Source organism: Phycodurus eques, chromosome 15, assembly GCF_024500275.1.
Source record: "Phycodurus eques isolate BA_2022a chromosome 15, UOR_Pequ_1.1, whole genome shotgun sequence".
In the NCBI taxonomy this organism is placed as follows: Eukaryota; Metazoa; Chordata; class Actinopteri; order Syngnathiformes; family Syngnathidae; genus Phycodurus; species Phycodurus eques.
In genome coordinates, this window is record NC_084539.1 from 420,964 (window position 1) to 443,559 (window position 22,596).

The following is a 22,596-nucleotide window of genomic DNA, read 5'->3' on the forward strand; positions in this document are numbered from 1 at the left end:
CAGATTTGAAAAGGACAGTTTAACACCACACACCCACCCGGCCGCACCCGCGACCACAATCACACCTCCGACTTCTGCGTTAACCATCCATGAACAGGATGTGAGATGCATCTTCAAACAACAAAAGATTAACAAAGCGGCAGGCCCAGACCATGTGTCCCCATCCTGCCTCAAAGTCTGTGCGGACCAGCTCGCTCCCATCTTCACTCAGATCTTCAATAGATCTCTGGAAATGTGCGAAGTTCCATCCTGTTTCGAACGCTCCACCATCATTCCAGTCCCCAAGAAACCTGCAATCTCGGGTCTGAATGACTACAGGCCCGTCGCTTTGACATCTGTAGTCATGAAGTCCTTTGAACGTCTCTTGCTGGACCACCTCAAGAGTGTCACAGGTCCCCTGTTGGACCCCCTGCAGTTTGCCTACCAAGCGAACAGGTCTGCGGATGATGCAGTCAACATGGGACTGCACTTCATCCTAGAACACCTCAACAGTGCAGGGACCTACGCGAGGATCCTGTTCGTGAACTTCAGCTCAGCGTTCAACACCATCATCCCTGAACTCCTTTCATCCAAGCTTCTCCAGCTCAGCGTCTCACCTGCCATCAGCCAGTGGATTTACAGCTTTCTGACGGGCAGGACACAGCAGGTCAGGCTGGGGGAGGCCACCTCATCCACACGCAGCATCAACACTGGGGCGCCCCAAGGTTGTGTCCTCTCTCCGCTGCTCTTCTCTCTCTACACGAACGACTGCACCTCAGAGAACCAGACTGTCAAACTCCTGAAGTTTGCAGATGACACCACTGTCATTGGCCTCATCAAAGACGGTGACGAGTCTGCATATCGACAGGAAGCGGAGCGGCTGGAGCTGTGGTGCGGCCGACACAACCTGGAGCTGAACACGCTGAAGACTGTAGAGGTGATCGTGGACTTCAGGAGGCATCCTTCGCCACAGCTGCCCCTCATGTTGTCCAGCTGCCTTGTGTCAACCGTCGAGACCTTCAAGTTCCTGGGAATTACAATCTCTCAGGACCTGAAGTGGGCGACCAACATCAACTCCCTCCTCAAAAAGGCCCAGCAAAGGATGTACTTCCTGCGGCTTCTGAGAAAGCACGGCTTGCCACCGGAGCTCCTGAGACAGTTCTACACAGCGGTCATCGAAATCAGTCCTGTGTTCTTCCATCACAGTCTGGTTTGGTGCTGCAACAAAAAAGGACAAACTCCGACTGCAACGGACAATCAAAACTGCTGAAAGGATTGTCGGTACCCCCCTACCCACCCTTGAGGACTTGCACGCTGCCAGAACTAAGACAAGGGCGTGCAAAATCCTCTCGGACCCTCCACACCCCGGTCACCAGCTCTTCCAGCTCCTTCCCTCAGGTAGGCGCTACCGATCAATGCAAACTAGAACTAGTAGACATTCCAACAGCTTCTTCCCTCTTGCAATCAACTTCTTAAACAGCTAACCTATAATTCCATTACAACAAGCTGGCAATTTTTTGACTTGAGTTCGTTGTTACATTTCTGTGGGGCCAATTATGTATTACTCGTGCACTCACTGTAGTTGTCTCGCCATGCTGCACTATTTGCATATATTGGCCACTCATGCCAGAGTAGCATCTGCTCCATTTGCACACTGATTGAGGAGTATCTGTAACATTTGCACAACCAACATTGTCCCAGATTATCGCACTACTCGTCACTTTAAACCGCATACACTCCTTGAAGTCTCAGCGCCCTTTGCACAATGGTCATTGCACCGGACTATTGCAATATTAGTCATTCGCACTGCTCTAAGTGCTAGAGGACTCTGCATCTTTTTGCACAATTGTTTTTTGTCAATGTCTTTATGTCTCCAAAGTGTTCTGTAAATTGACTGTCTGTTGTACTAGAGCGGCTCCAACTACCGGAGACAAATTCCTTGTGTGTTTTGGAAATACTTGGCAAATAAAGATGATTCTGATCTGTTCTGATTCTGAGAAACCTTCCGGGAGAACACAGGCTGGCTCTCACCTTAGAAAAAGACGCGATAGGTACTTTTTTCGATGCATTCGGTTTTCCACCCGAATTTGAATACTACCCGCAGACTATAAAATCATTCTTGGAAAACCATTACGAGCGTATATTATACCATAACCATCATGTACAACATGAGCTGTCAGTCACTTGCATTCAACACTGCATTTATTACTTAACCCGTAGAGGATGTGGTTTGTCTTATCAAGATGTAGTGGCTTGTTATACCGATGATGTAATTAAAAATGATGCTATGTATACAAGTTTGTTAGATGTCATCAGCATTATCCACACCCACCATGCGGCGGTCAGGTCATGTTCGTTTCAAAAATATAAACAGTGCCATTGTCTGTAACCGTTTCGATGCTTTTCTAACATTTTTATTCAATAAAACGACAAATGCGTTTTTTCTCATTTTTAAATAATCATCATCATTAAGGGGAAAAACCCATCCACTTTACTGTAGCGGGGGATCTCTTCCTTTGCCGCTCTCTCTTTTTACTTCGCGATGTAGATGACTCCTCCGGCACATCATTCAGATTAGCTACAATGTCATCGAGTGTCCATCCATTCATCCATTTTCTGAGCCGCTTCTCCTCACTAGGGTCGCGGGCGTGCTGGAGCCTATCCCAGCTATCATCGGGCAGGAGGTGGGTACACCCTGAACTGGTTGCCAGCCAATCGCAGGGCACATATACACAAACAACCATTTGCACTCACATTCACACTTATGGTCAATTTAGAGTTGTCAATTAACCTACCATGCATGTTTTTGGGATGTGGGAGGAAACCGGAGTGCCCGGAGAAAACCCACGCAGGCACGGGGAGAACATGCAGAGTCCACACAGGTGGGGCCTGGGATTGAACCCCTGCCCTCAGAACTGTGAGTCAGACGCTCTAACCAGTCGTCCACCGTACCGCCGTCATCGAGTGTCAGTTGTCTAAATTGATGACGCGCTTGCAGGTTAGAAATAGAAGTCTCGGGGATAATCGGTGTAGGAACTCACTCCAACCTCTCGGGGTGCGATCTGTAGTTCTCCCCCCCCCCTGTGACAGCTAAATGTTTGAGTAAATCGGTCATATGTGAGTGTTTTACAGGTGGACCTTCAAAGATAAATTTGGGGCGGTGGGGCCAACGTCTTCCATCATACATTAATTTTCTCAAAACATAATCGCTGTTTTTTTCGATAGTGTGAGGGAATAGTTTGTACAATGTCTTGCCACGGCTCTGTCGTCACTTCTGGGTGTGTTGTTGTTAATGGGCTTTTTAATTCCTCTGGAGATAGAGTCAACGTGACCACTCGTCCTTCATTCTCCCCTTGTTTGAGGAGTGCTAAATACCGTTGCATCAAAGCTTCATACTTTTAAATTTTTTCATAGTGATTCTTTGTTCGGTCCTCTAAAACCTCTTTCATTCTCGAATCCAAATCCTGCTCGGCCGTCTGTCGGATAGTTGGTTCGGGTCTGCTTAATCGATCCATTTGTTAGGGTGTGATAATAAACATTTTCTGGGCGTTTCTGACACTCGTTTTTTTTTAAATTGGTTTTCAGTCTCTCCTTATTAAACCGCCCAAGACACTCCCCAGAACAGGAGCGAGTGCCGCCAGCAGCGGGAAGACAAAACCGCCCCACTGAGTGAGAGCGCTGCATTTCTTTTTCAGGCTAGTTTTTTACATTTGTATTTTTTTATCAGCCAATATTCGAATCATTCTCTTTTTTCAATTTCTGGAACTGTGAAGCTGAAAGTGGTATATGCCCAAAATATTCACAGCGATTTTACAGAAAGCCTTAATCAGATCCGGGGGACTGTGTGACAATATGTCTTTACGCCACTTTTAGCAATGTAGACAGTAGGCCACTGACCTGGGAGCACACTGGTCCTCAGATGGAATTGTTTTGGACAGGTGGGGGTCAACTCTAGTAATAAATACCTTTGGGCCTCTCGCATGGCGTCTTCATAGCTCTCTAAAAATATTTGTTTTCTTTGTAGGGAAAATCTGATGAGCCAAAACAGCGGTTTGTAATTTATGTCTAGGATTTTTAAACAGTGGCACGGTGGACGACTGGTTAGCACGTCTGCCTCACAGTTCTGAGGACCGGGGTTCAATTCCCGGCACCGCCTGTGTGGAGTTTGCATGTTCTCCCTGTGCCTGCGTGGGTTTTCTCCGGGCACTCTGGTTTCCTCCCACATTCCAAAAACATGCATGGTAGGTTGATTGAAGACTCTAAATTGCCCGTAGGTGTGAATGTGTGCGCGAATGGTTGTTTGTTCATATGTGCCCTGCGATTGGCTGGCAAGAGGTTCAGGGTGTACCCCGCCTCTCGCCCGAAGATAGCTGGGATAGGCTCCAGCACACCTATGACCTTGTGAGGATAAAGATGTACAGAAAATGGATGGCTGATCGGTATTGGCCGATATTTCGCATTTTATGCTGATCGACGTTGTTATAATTTGCCGATTGATCGGCTCACCAAAAGACATTTACTCCGCGTCGCCGCATGCACAGTATATTTGAATCCAAAAGCTAGTTTATTTTTAGCCTTGTCACGTGTCTTTTGAAGTAGTACTGTAAATATCTGACGGCCAATTAAGTTATTTAAAAAAAAATAATAATAATAAAACATGTCAGCGGTGTGGGACAGACAACATGTCGGAGACAGGCAACACGTAATGGCCGGACTACAAGACAAATTTGCTCTTTCACGATTCCACTGTCAGACTACTGCAATGAAATCTTGTATTCCGATACCACCGCATCCCGTTTTTTACAATCATCGGACTTGTCAACTCAAATGCGACTGGATACACTCGTTACCGTGGCGACGACAGCAAGAGTGGAGCGAGCCGGCTCGACTGCATTATAAGGACACAATGGGGGGAGACGTGTGTTTGCGGTCACCAGAGCTCTTACAGGAGAGGACGTTCGTTTAAGGCTTGCTTGAGATATGTTCACGTTCTTATAATACGATACGGCTCACAAGCAGGCAATAAAATGTTATGTAGCCTAGCAATCTAGTGGTAGCATGAATGGTTGGATGTAAAAATGCCGCCGTTCTGTCGAATCATGCTCTAAAGTTTCGGTGTGGGTGAAGTAATTTAATTAAAAATAAAGTAATTTAATTACAGTAAGTTAGCCCCCATTATTTCTGTCATGTAATGTTGTTTTGACCAGACCGATTAGAATACACGATCTGACGAGAGCAGCCAACCTTTATGGAGACAAGGAACATATTTTACAATTGAAAAATCTCACGGCACACCAACAAACTGTCAAAATGATTTCACAACATGTGGATACATGAATTACTGTATTTACTTCCTGGCATCTAATAAAAGACAATTCATTTGTTCTGTCTGTCACTATGCCTCACTGGCATAAATAGAGGAACAAAGATAGATTATTTATTGTAAATATAATTTTTTGAGCAATTAGGGACACAAGTATATACAGTAAATGAACAGGTCATTAAAAAAGACATATTCCTCCATCTTGTGATCGGATCGGTGATCGGGTATCGTTTTTTTCAAACTCGTTGATCGGTGATCGGCTCCAAACATCCTGATACTGTAAAGCCTAATATATATTCTCACTTGACGCTAAATGCGATTGCCCTCACCACCCCCGCCACCCACCCCAGTGAAAGTGCCTTCTTTTGAGGGGAGTGGGGGGGTGTTTCCATGGTATCCGTGCTTCAGCAGAGAGCTCGTTTTTTGTTTTGTTCCCCCCCCCCCCCTCCAAACAAACTTTATGGAGCTTTTGGTAACGCCACAACGCATACATGCACAAAAGAGATGCACAGAAATCCAAAATGGTGGCGGAAGTAAACCGAACCATTGAAGCGCTTGTCAGATTAAAACAAGTACATTGACTCGTTTTCATTCGAATGCAAAAATTATCTTAGGAACCATGAAAAATACTAATTTGATTGACAGCTGAACATTCCAGGGAGGTGGGATTTTGAGAGCATTTAGCGACAAGCCCAAAGCATTTGGAAGCTGAAAGAATGTCAATTCTTGATTATTTTAAAGCCTGATATCACATACTTTGCAATTTTTTATCCATTCATTCATTATCAAGCTTGTTAACAACACGTTTCTGTGATGTGTCAAATTTACAAGACAACTTTTGGTCTGTTTGGGGGCACTTTAATTAGCAGTAGACCTGCAAGGTCCATATTGTTTCTTTAGAAATTATTATTATTACGGCCGGGGCAGGTGACCTTCGAGGCCCCTATTTTATTTGTAGAAATTATTATTAGGGCCCGAGCAGTACACCTGCGAGGTCCCTATTGATTTGTAGAAATTATTATTATTATTTTAATCAGGAAAAAAAGCCATTTTTGAGGCACTAAATGTGCACGAAAACTCACGAAATTTTGCACGCACATCGGGCCAAGTGAAAAATGTGATAATTTCCCGTTTTCTGGCGCGATTTCCAAAAAATGGCTCGACAGTGCTACCTAGAAACTAAACTAACCCTAAAATACATCAAAGGACAACTCTGTGATACCTTTGACCTATGGCTCTGAACATTGGTACGCATATAGAGGAGACTCAGATGCACAAAAAAGTCAGCGTGAGCGATATCGTAATCACAACAGTAAGTGACCGATGACCTAAAGGAAAAAAGTGCAAAATGTTTGCATTTTCTTTCAGTAGTGTAGTAGACCTAAGAGTATACTTATTTGCCAAGTATGTGCAAAAAACACACAAGAAATTTGTCTCCGGTAGTTGGAGCCGCTCTAGTACGACAACAGACAGTTAATTGACAGAGAACACTTTTGAGACATAAAGACATTGACAAAAAACAGTCACTGAGCAACAAAGGGTTGCTAGTTATCTGGTAATGCCGGTAAATTGTTTTTTTTTTGACAACTGTGAAAAAAGATGCAGAGTCTTCTAGCACTTAGAGCACTTCGAAAGACTAATATTGGAATAGTCAGGTGCAATGACCATTGTGCAAAGGGCGCCGAGACTTCAAGCGAGTAGTGCGATAATCTGGGACAATGTTGATTGTGCAAATGTTGCAGATACTCCTCAATCAGAGCAGATGCTACTCTGGCATGAGTGGCCAGTATTGGTCAACAACAGGTATGCAAATAGTGCAGCCTGGCGAGACTACTACAGTGGCCCCACAGAAATGTGACAACAAACTCAAGTCAAAAAATTGCCATCATGTTGTAATGGAATTGTAGGTTAGGTGTTTAAGAAGTTGATTGCAAGAGGGAAGAAGCTGTTGGAATGTCTGCTAGTTCTAGTTTGCATTGATCGGTAGCGCCTACCTGAGGGAAGGAGATGGAAGAGCTGGTGACCGGGATGTGGCGGGTCCGATAGGATTTTGCACGCTCTTGTCTTAGTTCTGGCAGCATGCAAGTCCTCAAGGGTGGGTAGGGGGGTACCGGCAATCCTTTCAGCAGTTTTGATTGTCCGTTACAGTCGGAGTTTGTCCTTTTTTTGTAGCTTTTTTGTTAAGGACTGCGGAAGTTTTAATTGGACGGAAGTAGGGTTGATAATTTTGCTAATGGGAAAAGGACCAATGAAGCACGGAGAGAGTTTACGGGACTCAGTTTGAAGTGGGAGTTCGTGGGAAGAAAGCCAGACGGACTGACCCACCTTGTATTCAGGCGGCGAGGAGCGATGACGGTCTGAGAACTGTTTATTGCATTCGGCGGACCGGGTCAACGCCGCCCGGTGGGAACTGCCACTGCCTGCGGCGGACCGGGTCAACGCCGCCCGGCGGGAACTGCCACTGCCTGCTCCTGTTCTTTGAATAATGGGGGTTGGTAACCGTAGCAAGCCATGAACGGGGACACACCAGTAGCGGAGCTGGTGAGGGAATTGTGAACGTACTCAATCCACGGGAGGTATGAACTACATGAGGAGGGGTTGCGTCCGGCAACACAGCAGAGAGCCGATTCCAGGGACTGGTTAACCTGCTCCGTCTGGCCGTTAGTTTGAGAGTGATATCCCGAGGATAAGCTGGCTGCTGCGCCCATCGCCTTGCAAAATTCCTTCCAGACTTGTGATGAAAACTGGGGACTGTCGATGGGGATACCATGGAGTTTAAAGACATGCAAAACGAGGAGGTTAGCCGTTTCCAGGGTGGACGGGAGATTGTGGAGGAGCACATAATGGACACATTTGGAAAAGCGATCAATGATAGTGAGAATGACTGAGTTACCTTCAGAGGGGGTAGGCCGGTAATGAAGTCCACGGCGTTGTGAGACCAAGGGCAGGTTGGAATCGGCAGGGGGTGAAGCAGACCAACTGGGGGCAGGTGTGACGACTTCCCTCGAGCGCAGACGGAGCAGGCTTGGACAAATTCTCGGGTGTCTCTGAAGAGGCTCGGCCACCAGAAGTGCTGCTGGATGAACTAGGTAGTGCGGGTGATGCCAGGGTGACAAGATGAGTTTCAAGCTGTGGGCCCACTGTAGGACGTCATAACGTGCAGAATTCGGTACAAATAGGCGGTTCGGAGGCCCGGTCTTGGGATCTGGTTGGGTCTTTTGAGCCTCCTTGACAAGCTGCTTGATTTCCCACATGACTGCTCCAATGAAACAGGAGGAAGGGAGAATGGGTTCTGGTTCTGCTGAGCTGGAGGGGGGTGAGTAAATTCGGGACAGGGCATCAGGGTCTGTGTTACGGGAACCGGGACAGAAGGAGAGACAGAAGTTGAACCTGCCCAAAAAATATTGCCGAGCGAGTTTGTCGGGGGTTGAGACGTTTAGCGGAACGGAGGTAAGCGAGGTTCTTGTAGTCAGTCCAAATGATGAATGGCAGTTCAGTCCCCTCCAGCCAGTGCCTCCATTCCTCCAGGGCCCATATTATGGCCAGCAGCTCTCTGTTGCCGACATCATAATTCCTCTCAGCAGGGGGCAGACGACGGGAAAAAAGAGCACAGGGGTGTAGTTTCTGGTTCGTGGGGTCCCGCTGCGAGAGGACCACCCCAGCTCCGGAGTCCGAGGCGTCAACCTCCGAACTGGAGGATTTCCGGGATCAGGCAGGCTTGTATGCAGGTGGGCACGAGGGCGGATTGGTGACAGGTGCGTGGCTTAACGAAAGAGCTGGAAAGAGAGAGGGCAGGGAAGAGAGAGGGCGCAAAGCGACACCCAGGCTCCAACAATAGTACTGTAGCGCAGTTCATGATTTTATATTGACTATTATTGTACCTTTTTCCAACATTTACATTCTAAAAAGTCCCACCATAATTTCCAACAATAAATACAGTAGTGTAGTTGGCCGAAGAGTTAACTTGGTGGCATACTAGAATGAAAGTGTACAACTTTTTCGTAAACTCTAGGGGGCGGTGGCATATTGGAATGAAAGTGTACAACTTTTTCATAACCTCTAGATGACGGCATACATTTATAAAATGTGCAAGTCTTTTTCATTTTCTCCTATACCTATGTATAATGCGCACTATTGACTTTTGACAATTTTTTTGGGGGGGGGGAAATGCGCATTATACATGAGAAATTACTCTTGTTTTTTTTCCAACATTTGTACCTTTTTCCCAATATTTGCATGGGTCATACTGTTGCACTTGACTTGCAGCAGTGGTGTCCAACCTACGGCCTGGGGGCCATTTGCAGCGCCTACCGTATTTCACGACCATAGGTCGCACCGTATTAAAAGGCGCAGTCTCAGTTACGGGTTCTATTTCTGTATTTAACACATACATAATGCGCACCGTATTATTGGGCGCAGGCATGGTAAAACATACACTAGCTTAAAACGTGGTAGCATGCATGCACGCTAAACAATGTTTTTAAAAAAGCAGCAGGAGCAAAACTGAGTTCGGTTGTACTTTATTTATTTAACAATGTACTCACGTTATTTTTTGATCAATCCTCATCCACAAATCCATCAAAGTCCTCATCTTCTGTATCCGAAATGAACAGCTGGGCAAATTCTCAATCAAACACGCCAGATTTGAAACCGTCTCGTTGCAGTACGAAAGCTCAAACAAGCATCCACAATCCATTCACAAATTGTCGCGGCTGCTCGATTCCCATGTTCCTCCATGTAACTGATCGCTTGCAGTTAAAACTGTGCTTCGTAAGCGTGTCTCTTCATAGGTGATATTTTCGGGGGTCCTTAGCCAAACCGATGTTGTTTTGCACAATGCACACCCCGGAAATGCTCCCAGTCAGTCAAGCGGTAAAAAAAAAAAAAAAAACACCCGCCGCGGGGGTGTGGCTTTAACATCATACTTCACGCACCCTCCCGTGTCCTCAGCCACGTCCACTTTTCCTCTGTCTAAGCAGCGTGTCGGCAGTAAATGCTAAAAAAAAAAAAAAAAAAAAACGCAGCGCTCATCACACATTTATAGATGTAAGAACTTATTATTATTACGCATTATAAGGCGCCCAGTAGATTTTGGAGAAGATTTAAGACTTAAGTGCGCCTTATGGTTGTGAAAATATGGTACTCCATATCCTAAACTCAACAGAAAGTGATTTACGGCTTTAACATTCATAGTACTTAACAGTCCCACCATAAAGACCAACAATAATTGTAGTAGTGTAGTAGGCCTAAGAGTTACTTACCTTTTTCCAAAATTTGCATGGGTCATACTTTTGCACTTGTCCTCCAGCAATGGTGTCCAACCTACAACCTGGGGGCCATTTGCGGGCAAGCCTCCATTTTTGTGCGGCCTGCATTTACTCAACCTTTGACACGACATGGTACCAAACTTAACTCAAATTTGTCAGATAACAATGTCATGATGTCTGAGTTTTTAGAGCTGAGAGAGCCCAAAATAATAGGGCGCTGCCTCCAAAATTTATATGCAGGAAAAAAAACCTGTGTATTACGCTGTTTTCACAGTTTTAATTTGATTGAGTTCAAAATTCTGCTGTCGAGGGATGTTTCTGCTTGCTCATTTGAGGTGCATTTGGTAGTCCTTACAGTGCCCTGAGACAGGCCACATTTTTTTAAATTGTAAATTCAACACACCACAGAAAAGAGTGTTGGACAATGAATGAATGGATTAAAAAAAATTGTAAAGTATGTGAAATCCGGCTTCAAAATTTAGATATTATTTGAACTTCCAGATGCTGAGGGCGTGCCAGTGGGATGCTGAGGGCGTACCAGTGGGTGCACTGAAAATTCCGCCTCCAGCTGTCAATCACATACTTATTGTATTGTGGATTCGCTGCTCCTCTGCCTGCAATCAGTGCGAGAGGAGCGAGACACACGACGCTATGACGGGCCGAGCGAGTCATTCTGTACCTTTATTTCAGCCCACAAAATGAAAAAGAGTCTTAAACTACCATAATTTCTCATGTATAATGCACACCCATGTATAGTGCGCAAAGTTGACCTAAAAATTCTGGAAAACCTTTCTACCTATGTATAATGCATTTTTACAATGCATGATTTTGGTTCTAACTATATGATCAAAACATCTGTATTTTGTTTGTTTTTTCAAATAATTATTCTGAAGTTAAGCGCTTTATTTGAACACGTAATACTTTCTTTTGATTTGCTTGCTCTTATTTTGAAACACACTATTGACTTTTGACAATTTTTTGGGGAAACAAATGCACATTATACATGAGAAATTACGGTATATCTCAGCAATTCAGTATTATATTGTTCCTAGTCTTTGCACATGTTTGTAGCACTTCAAACATATTTATTGTATTTAGAAACAAAACAAGGATTACATTTTGGGGTACTTTATTGTGTAAGGAGTGTGGTTATACACCTGCACCATATGTAATGTAGTGTTTTCTTTCTTTAATGGAATTTTGTCCTCATGCAGCAAACAGACAGTACCAACCAGTCATAAGCAAAAAGAATAGGAAGGCCAGGCTGAATATGGCGAAAACCAGTAGTTCCCAGTAAATAAATAATTTTGGCATTAAACGGTTTGTTGAATGTGTTGGAGAACACTGGGCCAGACAGGGCCTCTTGGCCCAGGAATAGTGCGCGAGAGAGATTGAGCACTTCCCGTGGTTGCCGTGTGCGCCCTCCTTGTCACCGGAGGCTAGCCGGGCGCACACAGATAACCATTCATCACACTCACATTCACCCCTACGGGAAATTTAGAGTCTTCAATTAACGCAGCATGCATTTCTTTGGTAGCTTGGAGGAATTCAGAATACCCGGAGAAAGCTCCCACGGGCACAGGGAGAACATGCAAACTCTACACAGACGAGGCTGGAATTGAACCCAGGACCTCAGAACTGTGAGGCAGAAGTGCTCAGTCGTTCGCCATGCCACCTTCGCCTAAATGTAAACAATTAACGGAGTAGCTATGTGTGGGTGCCAAAGATTCACAGACTATCACTTGAAAAAAAAAAACTATCGAAGTTGGAAAAGAGTGACCTGAATTCTATAATAAAATCAGAATATTCTGATTCACCAGCATAAGACAGTACAATTAAGCACAGAAACAAGAATGGGTTTCAGTCATACAGTACATCATCGCTGTTGAGGTGGGACCACGCTCAACTAAATCTCATTGTAATGTAGGACACTGTAGTGAGTATGTCCTGACGGAACAAACGGCACCCAGCGACCCCCAATCGCTGACAGTTCTGCATGCCTGCCTCTGTCGCCCTGCTGAGCCAATCTATGTACACAAGACATCCAATGGAGGCCTGGTCCACTTATCAAAGGAGAGAGACAGGGAACCTGGCTTCACACCCGGATGCTAAACTAATTACAGTCACTCCCCACCCTGTCTGAAGGTTCCACCAACAAAGACCCTTTTCTGGACACTGACTTGATGACCAAGAATGTGAGAAACCCACTGTTCAAAGTAACTTCAAGAGAAAGTTCAAAATAACCATTTGCTCCTTTGAAATGCAGGCAAGGCCCTCTGGGACAATTGTTGCAACTCAGGACCTCTGGAACAAGGGATGGAACACCAGCGACACCCACCGGTGGTTGAGAGTTACTGCCAGCCGCAAGCTGTACCACGGAGTTCACCCAATTTGAATGTTGTGTGACATTTTAAGAACTTTGCATGAATGCTCCCAGTGTTTACCACCACACCAATGTCACTAGTGATTGTATTTCTTCGAATTTTAATGTCTGATGTCAAATCTGTTTGTCAACTGAGCTGGTTGAGACGTTTCACCCCACACAATACAAATGCCACATCACATCGCAAACACTCATTAGATGGATTAAACAGGGTGTGTGTGTGTGTGTGTGTGTGTGTGTGTGTGTGTGTGACAATGCAAAGCTGGAAACCGGTTTCCTTATCTTAGATCCAATAATTAATATTCTATTCCCATTGGTTTAAACCCACAAATAATCCTAGGAGGAACATTAATACTAAGAGGCGCGGTCTAGCTCCCTTCTGGTCCCCAGGGCCACTCCGTCTCTCTCTTTTGTGCATAAAAGGCCGAAACCCCTTTGTCTTCTCCTGAGTCTCGATCACTCGTTTACCTCGCCGAAGAAACTGGCTCAGCCAGGTAGCACCACCTCTCACCAGGAGGTGGCGAGGACGCACCTGACCTTCCCTCGCCACAGGGCGCCAGCGCCCTACCAAGCTATACTTTCATCTGTGTGGGGAGCTTACGGACAAAGCTCCGTTGGGAAGGAAATGGGCGGCACACGTCTGCTCCCAGCGCGTAGAGACCAGCGCCACTAAAGGGCTCCAGCCATCCTGCACCTGAAGTCTTACTTTTGCTTTTCTTTTTCTCCTTTTTCTTAAAATCACCCTTTTCGCTGCTCTGGCCAAGCATCCGGAAGATCGATCAGCCTGCCTAAATTGTGTTCCACACGACGCAAGTCCAACGTGCGGTCTACTAAAGTACAGATTGGTGCATATTGGGGTTTAAATTAACGGTAAAACGAATCCTAGCTCTATGCATTGCTTACCGTACATCCTCACTTCACACCTACATCACAAGTTAGACCTGCTTTACGAATGTTTACCTGGACCTTGTTTTTCCTTTCTCTGCATTGTTTCCCTGTAGTTTGTTTCCCTTTTAGATTTAATTACATATTATATAAAATTCCACTACCTGTATCGTTTTTGTGTTTGGATGTGACAAGGGACCTCTGGATCGAGGACTCGTATTGCATTACTGTAGCAACCGTCATATTATGAGACATAGAGGTTTTTCGTCACTTTTCCTAAATTTTACACGTATAAAAAGAGACATGGTGGCCTTTATGAGACAGATAGTTTGATTGTCAATCGAACTAACCCGGAAGTGAACGGAGGCGTTCACCTTCGACTAATTAATTTCTTAAATAAATTACGTTTTATCCAACGCCAATACACGCTACAACACAGAAACAACTCTTTAATTAAACCCCCAGTTAAACACTCAGACAAATCTTTCCAAATACAATAATCACGGACTGACCCAATTACTAAATTTACAAAAAGTATAAAAATATCAATTCAATCAGCGGTCCATCCTCCGCAGCCATTCCTCCTGGTCTCAGCTGCTCCACCCCCGGCATTCCAGTCACTCTCCTCGCTTGGACATTAGCACACAAGGGACCTTTGACATCTCCCCAGATCTGTAAGAATGAGGGCTCCTGCCAGTAGTGTCCAAAACAACAAATATAATAATACCCCCCACACTCAACCACAACATGACACAATGCAAATTGGGGCCAGTCACATACAAAGTCAGGTATCCAAATCAGAAGCCCACATGTGGCACATCTATCACACATAGTTCCTAACAGTCAATTAATAACTCACTTTCACCTTCCAATTATCTTTATCCCACAGCTACTTGCATTCTTTTATTACTGTTATCTTCTAACTTAAACCTTCCTTAATTTTGTCACCTTTCCCCCTGAAATTCAGTACGTCTTCCGACCCGAATTTGGACATGACTGCATCATCTATGTAATAGACTCTAAAGTAAAATAACACATCATACCATAATCACTATATCTTTATTGTGTGCACTAACATCCTTATCTCTTGACTAAGTCACTGAAGAATTATTGTAAATTCTGCAGAGGCTTTATTAGATGTTTTTGATTGTTTCCCCTCAATTGTACTATCGTCAGAGTTGACAAGGCGCTTATTTCCTTACCACCATATTATTTGAAGTTCCCGGAAGTTGTTGAATTTTACATTACCATTGTTGTCATACAGTGTACCCCACTAAACATGCGCAATTTCCTCCAAAGCTTTTGTCCATCCACTGTCCACTTGAAGAGACAACTTTCTTAACTGATCTCCTGTGTTGAAAAAAACTCCAACAAATTTTATGAATTAAAAGAAAATAGAAAATTGAAAATACCAATTAAACCCCCCTTTTCCCCCTTTGACACATAATCAATCAACTTGTCAACTTCACACGCGGCGGACTCTGTCAACAGCTGTCCGTGGTGCAACCGACGGTTGATGCCACTATTGCGAGTAGGTAGGCCAAAATTCCTGAAGGCCAGTAACGCATCCAATACACATCAATAAAACAAAACACTATCAACACTCAAACAGGTCGTCATCCAAGTCGTAGTAGCCAGCGACCTAACAAGTTCTGCAAACAATCACAGTGAAGAATTCATAACACCCCCGCAAACAACGCTCCTACCAGGGGAGTACACAAAATCCTTCCTGTACACTCATTTCAAAGGAGTTACGAACAGCCAATCGTCACAAAACATCCATAAACTTCCCAAATCATGGTTAACATACGTCACAGAAGTGTTAAACAACATCAGCAGGGCAAAAATCACATCAAACATCAGCATTGAGTCTGCAATCCAACAACCTGCAACATGAATACATTTTCCGTGTCAAGCTGCATCCTCATAGCTGCTCCAAAAAAAATAAGGTTATTTCCACAAATCATAATCCTCCTCCCTTCATCATCTACACAGTCGTAGAGATCAATCGTCCAACAGTCTGTTTAGATTGGCCGATACATGATTGTTCATTTACCTATATTTAACAAATCATACACAGTAATGAATAAGCCCGTAATATTGACAATCCGTCTTTTATTCACACACCTTTTTCAAATCTTTCCAATTTGTAAGCTAATTCAACAATTATTATAGGTGGCGACTTAAATATAGCACTTAATCCAACCATAGACTGCTCAAATTGAAGAAATAACACAATCACAGTCTTCCCGAATATTAGATGAATATAATGAAGTCACAGGAGTTGACGAGACCAGAAAAAACACTTCCGTCGCTTCTGCTGTAAAGAAGTAACAGTACTTTTACTCTGTTACAATGATCTAAATGTCGCTCGCTACTTTTATTGATCAATTATTGCTGATTTATCAACTATTTACGTGAGACTACAACTTCGACTTCTGCGTTGGCCGCTCTTTACGTCAATCTAATTTAAGCACTAGTGACATTTAAAGTCTAGTTCACCAATCAAACGACACAAGAAAGTCACATGACCTCACACGTCGTCTTCCATTGGGCTTCCCGGGTATAGGTATACACTATATAAGCCGGCCCGTCTGATTGTCGTACCTACATGGCGGCCATATTGGGGAGGTCGTCGTTACCATGAAGGCAACAGCGCGCTCTTCGTGTTTACATTCAGACGAACAAAAAGAACAGCTTTCATATATTGTATATGTCTGGTACTCCCTGCCCAAACGTGGATATTTCAGCTCACTTCTAACTTGAGAAAGCACTGTGGCGTAAATTGCAGATGTTTTGTTGTACTTTTGACTGTGCACACACGCACACACACAAACGCGCGCACACATACGCAGAAATATCAGAATTTGCACATTCACACTTTGTGTTGTAATTATTTTGTAAATTTATATGTTCATGCTGGGCGGCACGGTGGCCGACTGGTTAGAGCGTCAGCCTCACAGTTCTGAGGACCCGGGTTCAATCCCCGGTCTTGCCTGTGTGGAGTTTGCATGTTCTCCCCGTGCCTGCGTGGGTTTTCTCCGGGCACTCCGGTTTCCTCCCACATCCCAAAAACATGCATTAATTGGAGACTCTAAATTACCCGCAGGTGTGAATGTGAGTGTAAATGTGAGTGTGTATGGTTGTTTGTTTGTATGTGCCCTGCGATTGGCTGGCAACCAGTACAGGGTGTACCCCGCCTCCTGCCCGATGACAGCTGGGATAGGCTCCAGCACGCCCGCGACCCTAGTGAGGAGAAGCGGCTCAGAAAATGGATGGATGGATGGATGTTCATGCTCTGGTTAAAAAAATAAGAAGTTACTATTTACTCTACTTTGAGTAATTATTTCATTGTACTTTTTACTCTTACTCAAGTGATTTGGAGGACTACTTTTGACTTTTACTTGAGTCACATTATTGTCAAGTAACAGTACTCTTACTTGAGTACAATGTTTGGCTACTCTACCTACCTCTGGAGCGGACATCCTCTATTGTTACTCTTACGTTTAAGCAATATTTCATCTTAGACAAAGATGAACATTTACCAAAGGGTCAAGTAAAATATGTTCATGATCACAAACATACAGTAGGCTACTAGTTTATCTGTGAAACACATTTGAGATAAAGTCACGACTTGCAAGTCTTCGAGGACGAGCATCACACGCTTATTAATCTTCACGGATAAAAAACAATGTCAGAAACATTTTGTCAGATGTCAAAAAACAGATGTAAAAATAAACTTCAAATATATATTGCACAATAACGTTTAGAATAACAATGCCAGACTGCTGCATGTAAACATTTGACCACAATTTAGCACACATAGGCTGAACAGATTATCAAACTGTGAATCATCAAAGACAACGACTCACAGACATAAGTGTGGACAGTTGATTGCGGAAAACCTTGACTTTCACATCTCGTAGCAGTGTATGGTGTTGTGGTGTGATGAGTTTTAATCAATTTAATTGAATTGAGTGTTTCTTTTTTTATCTTTGATTTGGGTTTGGAGAGTTCAAACGTAAACTGAAAGTTTACTTTGGGCTCACGTGATTCTTGTGATTAAGATTGGTGAAACATTGGTCAACATTTGTGTTCCTGGTTAAAAAGCTGCAATCTTCCAAACAGGGATTAAGAATGTATGTATTGTGGCTGTTTTATTAGGGCTCCAACAAGATAGCCCTGAGAAACCCAAGGCTGCTGGTAAGATGAGGGATTATCCAGTTTAACATTCAATGTGTTTGAAGCACGTTTCAGTTGTCTTTTACACAATGCTTTCTTTTTAGTAGCATTCAACAGACTTATTGTCTTTTTTGTCTTTTTGAGTTTAACTGAAATTTTGCATTTGTGCTCCTTTTTTTCCAGCCCAAAGACTTGAAAGACTGAGGAAGGAGCGTCAAAACCAAATCAAATGTAAAAATATTCAGTGGAAAGAGAGATCATCCTCTCAATCAGGTAGTCTACCTTAGCATTTCTGAAAGTACCATCATCAATTTAACATTCAAATGTTTCTCGTTTTTGTTAATAAAAAAAATTCTCATTCTCCTGATTCCTAATTTAAAATAAGTTAGTGTAAATAAATTCGGCATTATCCATCCAGCCATTTTCTGAGCCGCTTCTCCTCACTAGGGTCGCGGGCGTGCTGGAGCCTATCCCAGCTGTCGGGCAGGAGGCGGGGTACACCCTGAACTGGTTGCCAGCCACTCGCAGGGCACATACAAACAAACAACCATTCGCACTCACAGTCACACCTACGGGCAATTTTAGAGTCTCCAATTAATGCATGTTTTTGGGATGTGGGAAGAAACCGGAGTGCCCGGAGAAAACCCACGCATGCACGGGGAGAACATGCAAACTCCACACAGGCGGGGCCGCGGATTGAACCCGGGTCCTCAGAACTGTGAGGCTGATGCTCTAACCAGTCGTCCACCGTGCCGCAAAATTCAGCATTATTATTATTTATAATTGAAAATAATAAAATCGTGTTGCAAATTATGCTAACAATGCACATGAAGACTGAATATTCCATTACAAATTTCTGATGAGGTCTCCAGATTTTTAGGGGAATACCTACCAGCACACTGGGCTGGTTGTCCTCCCTGGTCACGCCCAACTTGCTGTTTAATTGTTGGACTGATAATAAAACACTTACTATTGCATTTAATCTGTTCTTAGCCATCAAATCAGAAATTATGGCACTGTATGTTAGGGCTCAGGCGGTACTTGCGAACTATGCACAATACAATACTTCCATATCGACTGGGGTTTTGCATCGGAAGGCATCGTTTGAATTTGAGCGATTCCTCATTTTGATTATAGTTCCAAACAATTCTCAATTCCGATTCCTTTAGGGAACAGGGTCAAAAATGTTTGCATGGTTTAATAAGGTGTGTACAAACTATGGTCATCCATTTTTTTTTTATTTTTTTTTAGTGGCCCGTGGCATAAACCTTTGTTTCTTTTGTGTAAAGCAATATGTTACCTGTTTTTTAAGTATACCGTATATCCATCCATCCATTTTCCTCCACTTATCCGAGGCCAGATGAGGTGGCTCAGGCATCTGGCTCCTCTCAATGCGGAGGAGCAGCGGCTCTACTCTGAGCCCCTCCCGGATGACCGAGCTTCTCACCCTAACTCTAAAGGAGAGCCCGGACACCCTACGGAGGAAACGTATTTCGGCCGCTTTTATCCTCGACCTTGTTCTTTCGGTCATGACCCACAGCTTGTGACCATAGGTGTGGGTAGGAATGTAGATCGAGAGCTTCGCCTTTCGGGTCAGCTCATTCCTTACCAGAACAGACCGATACAAAGCCCGCATCACTGCAGATGTTGCACCGATCCGCCTGTCGATCTCTCGTTCCATTCTTCCCTCACTCATGAACAAGACCCCAAGATACTTGAACTCCTCCACTTGGGGCAGGATCTCATCCCCAATCTAGAGAGGGCACTCCACCCTTTTAAGACTGAGGTTCATGGTCTCAGAATTGGAGGTGCTGATCCCAGCCGCTTCACACACTGATGCGAACCGCTCCAGTAAGAGTTGGAGATCACCGGAGGCCACCAAACCGGAACCCTCTACACCTCGGCTGCGCCTAGAAATGCTTCGAAGTATTCTCTTCACCGACTCACAACGTCTCGAGTCGAGGGCAGCGACGCCCCATCTCCACTATACACAGTGTTGGGACGTGGGTGAAGTTCTGCCGGAGGTTGGAGTTGAAACTCAACTCAACTTGAAACTGACAGGGGATTCTGCCAGATGTTCCCATCAGACCGTCACAATACGTTTGGGTCTGTCAGGTCGGACTGGCATCCTTCCCCACCATCGGAGCCAACTCACCACCAGGTGGTGATCGGTTGACAGCTCCGTCTCTCTCTTCACTTGAGTGTCCAAGACATGCGGCCGCAAGTCCGATGACATGACCACAAAGTCAATCATCGAACTGCGACCTAGGGTGTCCTGGTGCCAAGTGCACGTGTGGACACCCTTATGCTTGAACATGGTGTTCGTTATGGACAATCCGTGACGAGCACAGAAGTCCAATAACAGAACACCGCTCGGGTTCTGATCGGGGGGGCCGTTCCTCCCAATCACGCCCTTCCAGGTCTCACTGTCATTGCCCACGTGAGCATTGAAGTCCCCCAACAGAACAATGGAGTCCCCAGCGGGAGCGCTCTCCAACACGTCTGATAACAACCACAAAGTCGATCATCGACCGAGGGTGTCCTGGTTCCAAGCGGACGTGTGGACACCCTTATGCTTGAACATGGTGTTCGTTATGGACAGTCCGTGGTGAGCACAGAAGTCCAATAACAGAACACCGCTCGTGTTCTGATCGGGAGGGTGGGGGTGGGGGTGTTCCTCCCAATCACGCCCTTCCAGGTCTCACAGTCATTACCCACATGAACATTCAAGTCCCCAATCAGAATGATGGAGTGGAGTCCCCAGCGTTGGAACGTGTTGCAGCCACAAAATTCTAAGTCAATGATTATTTGCTTAAAACAATAAAGTTTATCAGTTTGAACATTAAATATATTTTCTTTGTAGTGTATTCAATTACATATAGGTTGTACATGATTTGCAAATCATTGTATTCTGTTTTTATTTATGTTTAACACAATAGTCCCAATTTCATTGGAATTGGCGTTGTATATCCAGTTGGAACTTCTCAATCTCACACACCAGCTCGGGCTCCTTCCCTGCCAGAGAGGTGATATTCCACGTCCCTCGAGCCAGCTTCTGTAGCCGGGGATCGGATCACCAAAGTCCCTGCCTTCGGCCACCGCCCAGCTCACACTGCACCTACATCCATTTATATGAATCATCATAGGGGTCTTTTAGCCGTCCTTTGTCTCATCCCTCACCTCGGACCTGTTTGCCATCGGTGACCCAACCAGGGGCGTGAAGCCCCAGACAATTTAGCTCCTAGGATCATTGGGACACTGCTCCAGGAGGGGTATACTATATATATATATATATATATATATATATATATATATATATATATATATATATATATACACACACACACACACACACACACACACACACACACAGGGTTTGCACGGTCATGAAAAACCTGGAAAGGTTATTGAAATTGAAAATGCATTTATGCTGGTTATGGAAGTCATGTTTTTTTTTGGTCTATTTATTTATCTATTTATATTTTTTTACTTTTACCTTTGTTTTTACTTTTTTGAGACTGTTAATTTTTGAGAGCAGAGTAGCCCCGCTTTCGAGGCTACTAGCTTCAGCCGCACCACTGCCGGACACCTACGAGTCTCCTTGGCTGCTAGCAATCCCCCAGACTTTGCCTCCAAAACTCTAACCAAATAAACGTGAGTATGGACTCGTGCACCAATTGCACACTTCTCGAGAGGCTTTTCCTCCTAGAAGGACATGTCCGCCATCCAGAGCAGAATAGTTTGGTAACTGTAGATGTGGTGGGCACACCTGATAGCGTACGTTGTAGCCGATCTACTAGTCCTGTTATCATTAACCCCAAGTAGCTAGCTAACCACGGCGAACCTGTTCAGACGCATAATAGATTCACTCTTTTAGCTCGTCCCATTCCTACTGGCTCCCGCACGTTAGTCATAGATGACTCCATCACTCTTAACATCTATCTTTAAAACCCAGCCACTATAATGTTTATTGCTGGGGCCAGCGCACCCAACATTGAAAATAGCCTGAGGGATCTGACTCACAGCAGGCCTAAATAGCAGCGTGGGGCTAACAACAGTAGCTACTCCCATATAGTGATACATGTGAGCTACAATGATACAAGGATTAGGCAATCAGAAATTACCAATAGTAACATAGCCAGGACTTGTCATCTCGCCAGAAAGATGTGTGGACATTGAGTAATTGTCTCTGGCCCCTTGCCTGCGACAGGCAATGATGAGAGGTTTAGCAGTTTATTCTCGCTTAATTGGTGGTTGGCTAGCTTTTGTAGCGACCAGGGACTGCAGTTTGTAGATAACTGGCCTTCGTTCTGGAGGCAACCCGGTTTGCTGAGGAAAGACTGCCTTCACCCAAACGGGGTGAGCTTTCCATGACAGCACACACTAGAGCAGGGGTGTCAAACTCATGTTTGTTGCAGGCCACATTGTTGGTACGGTTTCCCTCAGACGGACATTATGACCGTGAAACCATATAAATGTTTCATCCCCTAATCATAGTATTATAACTACACAACAAATTGATGGATAACTTGTTTTCAAATCAGAAGTCAGGGATTATAGTTTGTTCGACTATTGTC

At 44.5% G+C, this 22,596-nt stretch overlaps 1 protein-coding gene across 10 annotated transcripts in view; it reads left to right on the plus strand.

Annotated features, from left to right (window-relative positions):
- Positions 1-22,596, plus strand: part of mapkap1 (MAPK associated protein 1) — a 154,068-nt gene that overhangs the window by 64,437 nt on the left and 67,035 nt on the right. For 8 of the 10 annotated variants that reach the window (XM_061697500.1, XM_061697498.1, XM_061697501.1 and 5 more), the window contains one exon: positions 18,203-18,292. The exons of 1 other annotated variant lie outside the window; for it this stretch is intronic. In XM_061697500.1, coding sequence (XP_061553484.1) covers positions 18,203-18,292 — 90 coding nt within the window. Of the gene's footprint in view, positions 1-18,202; positions 18,293-22,596 lie in introns of those variants that run through there. One more of the 10 variants, XM_061697509.1, reaches the window with a different exon arrangement.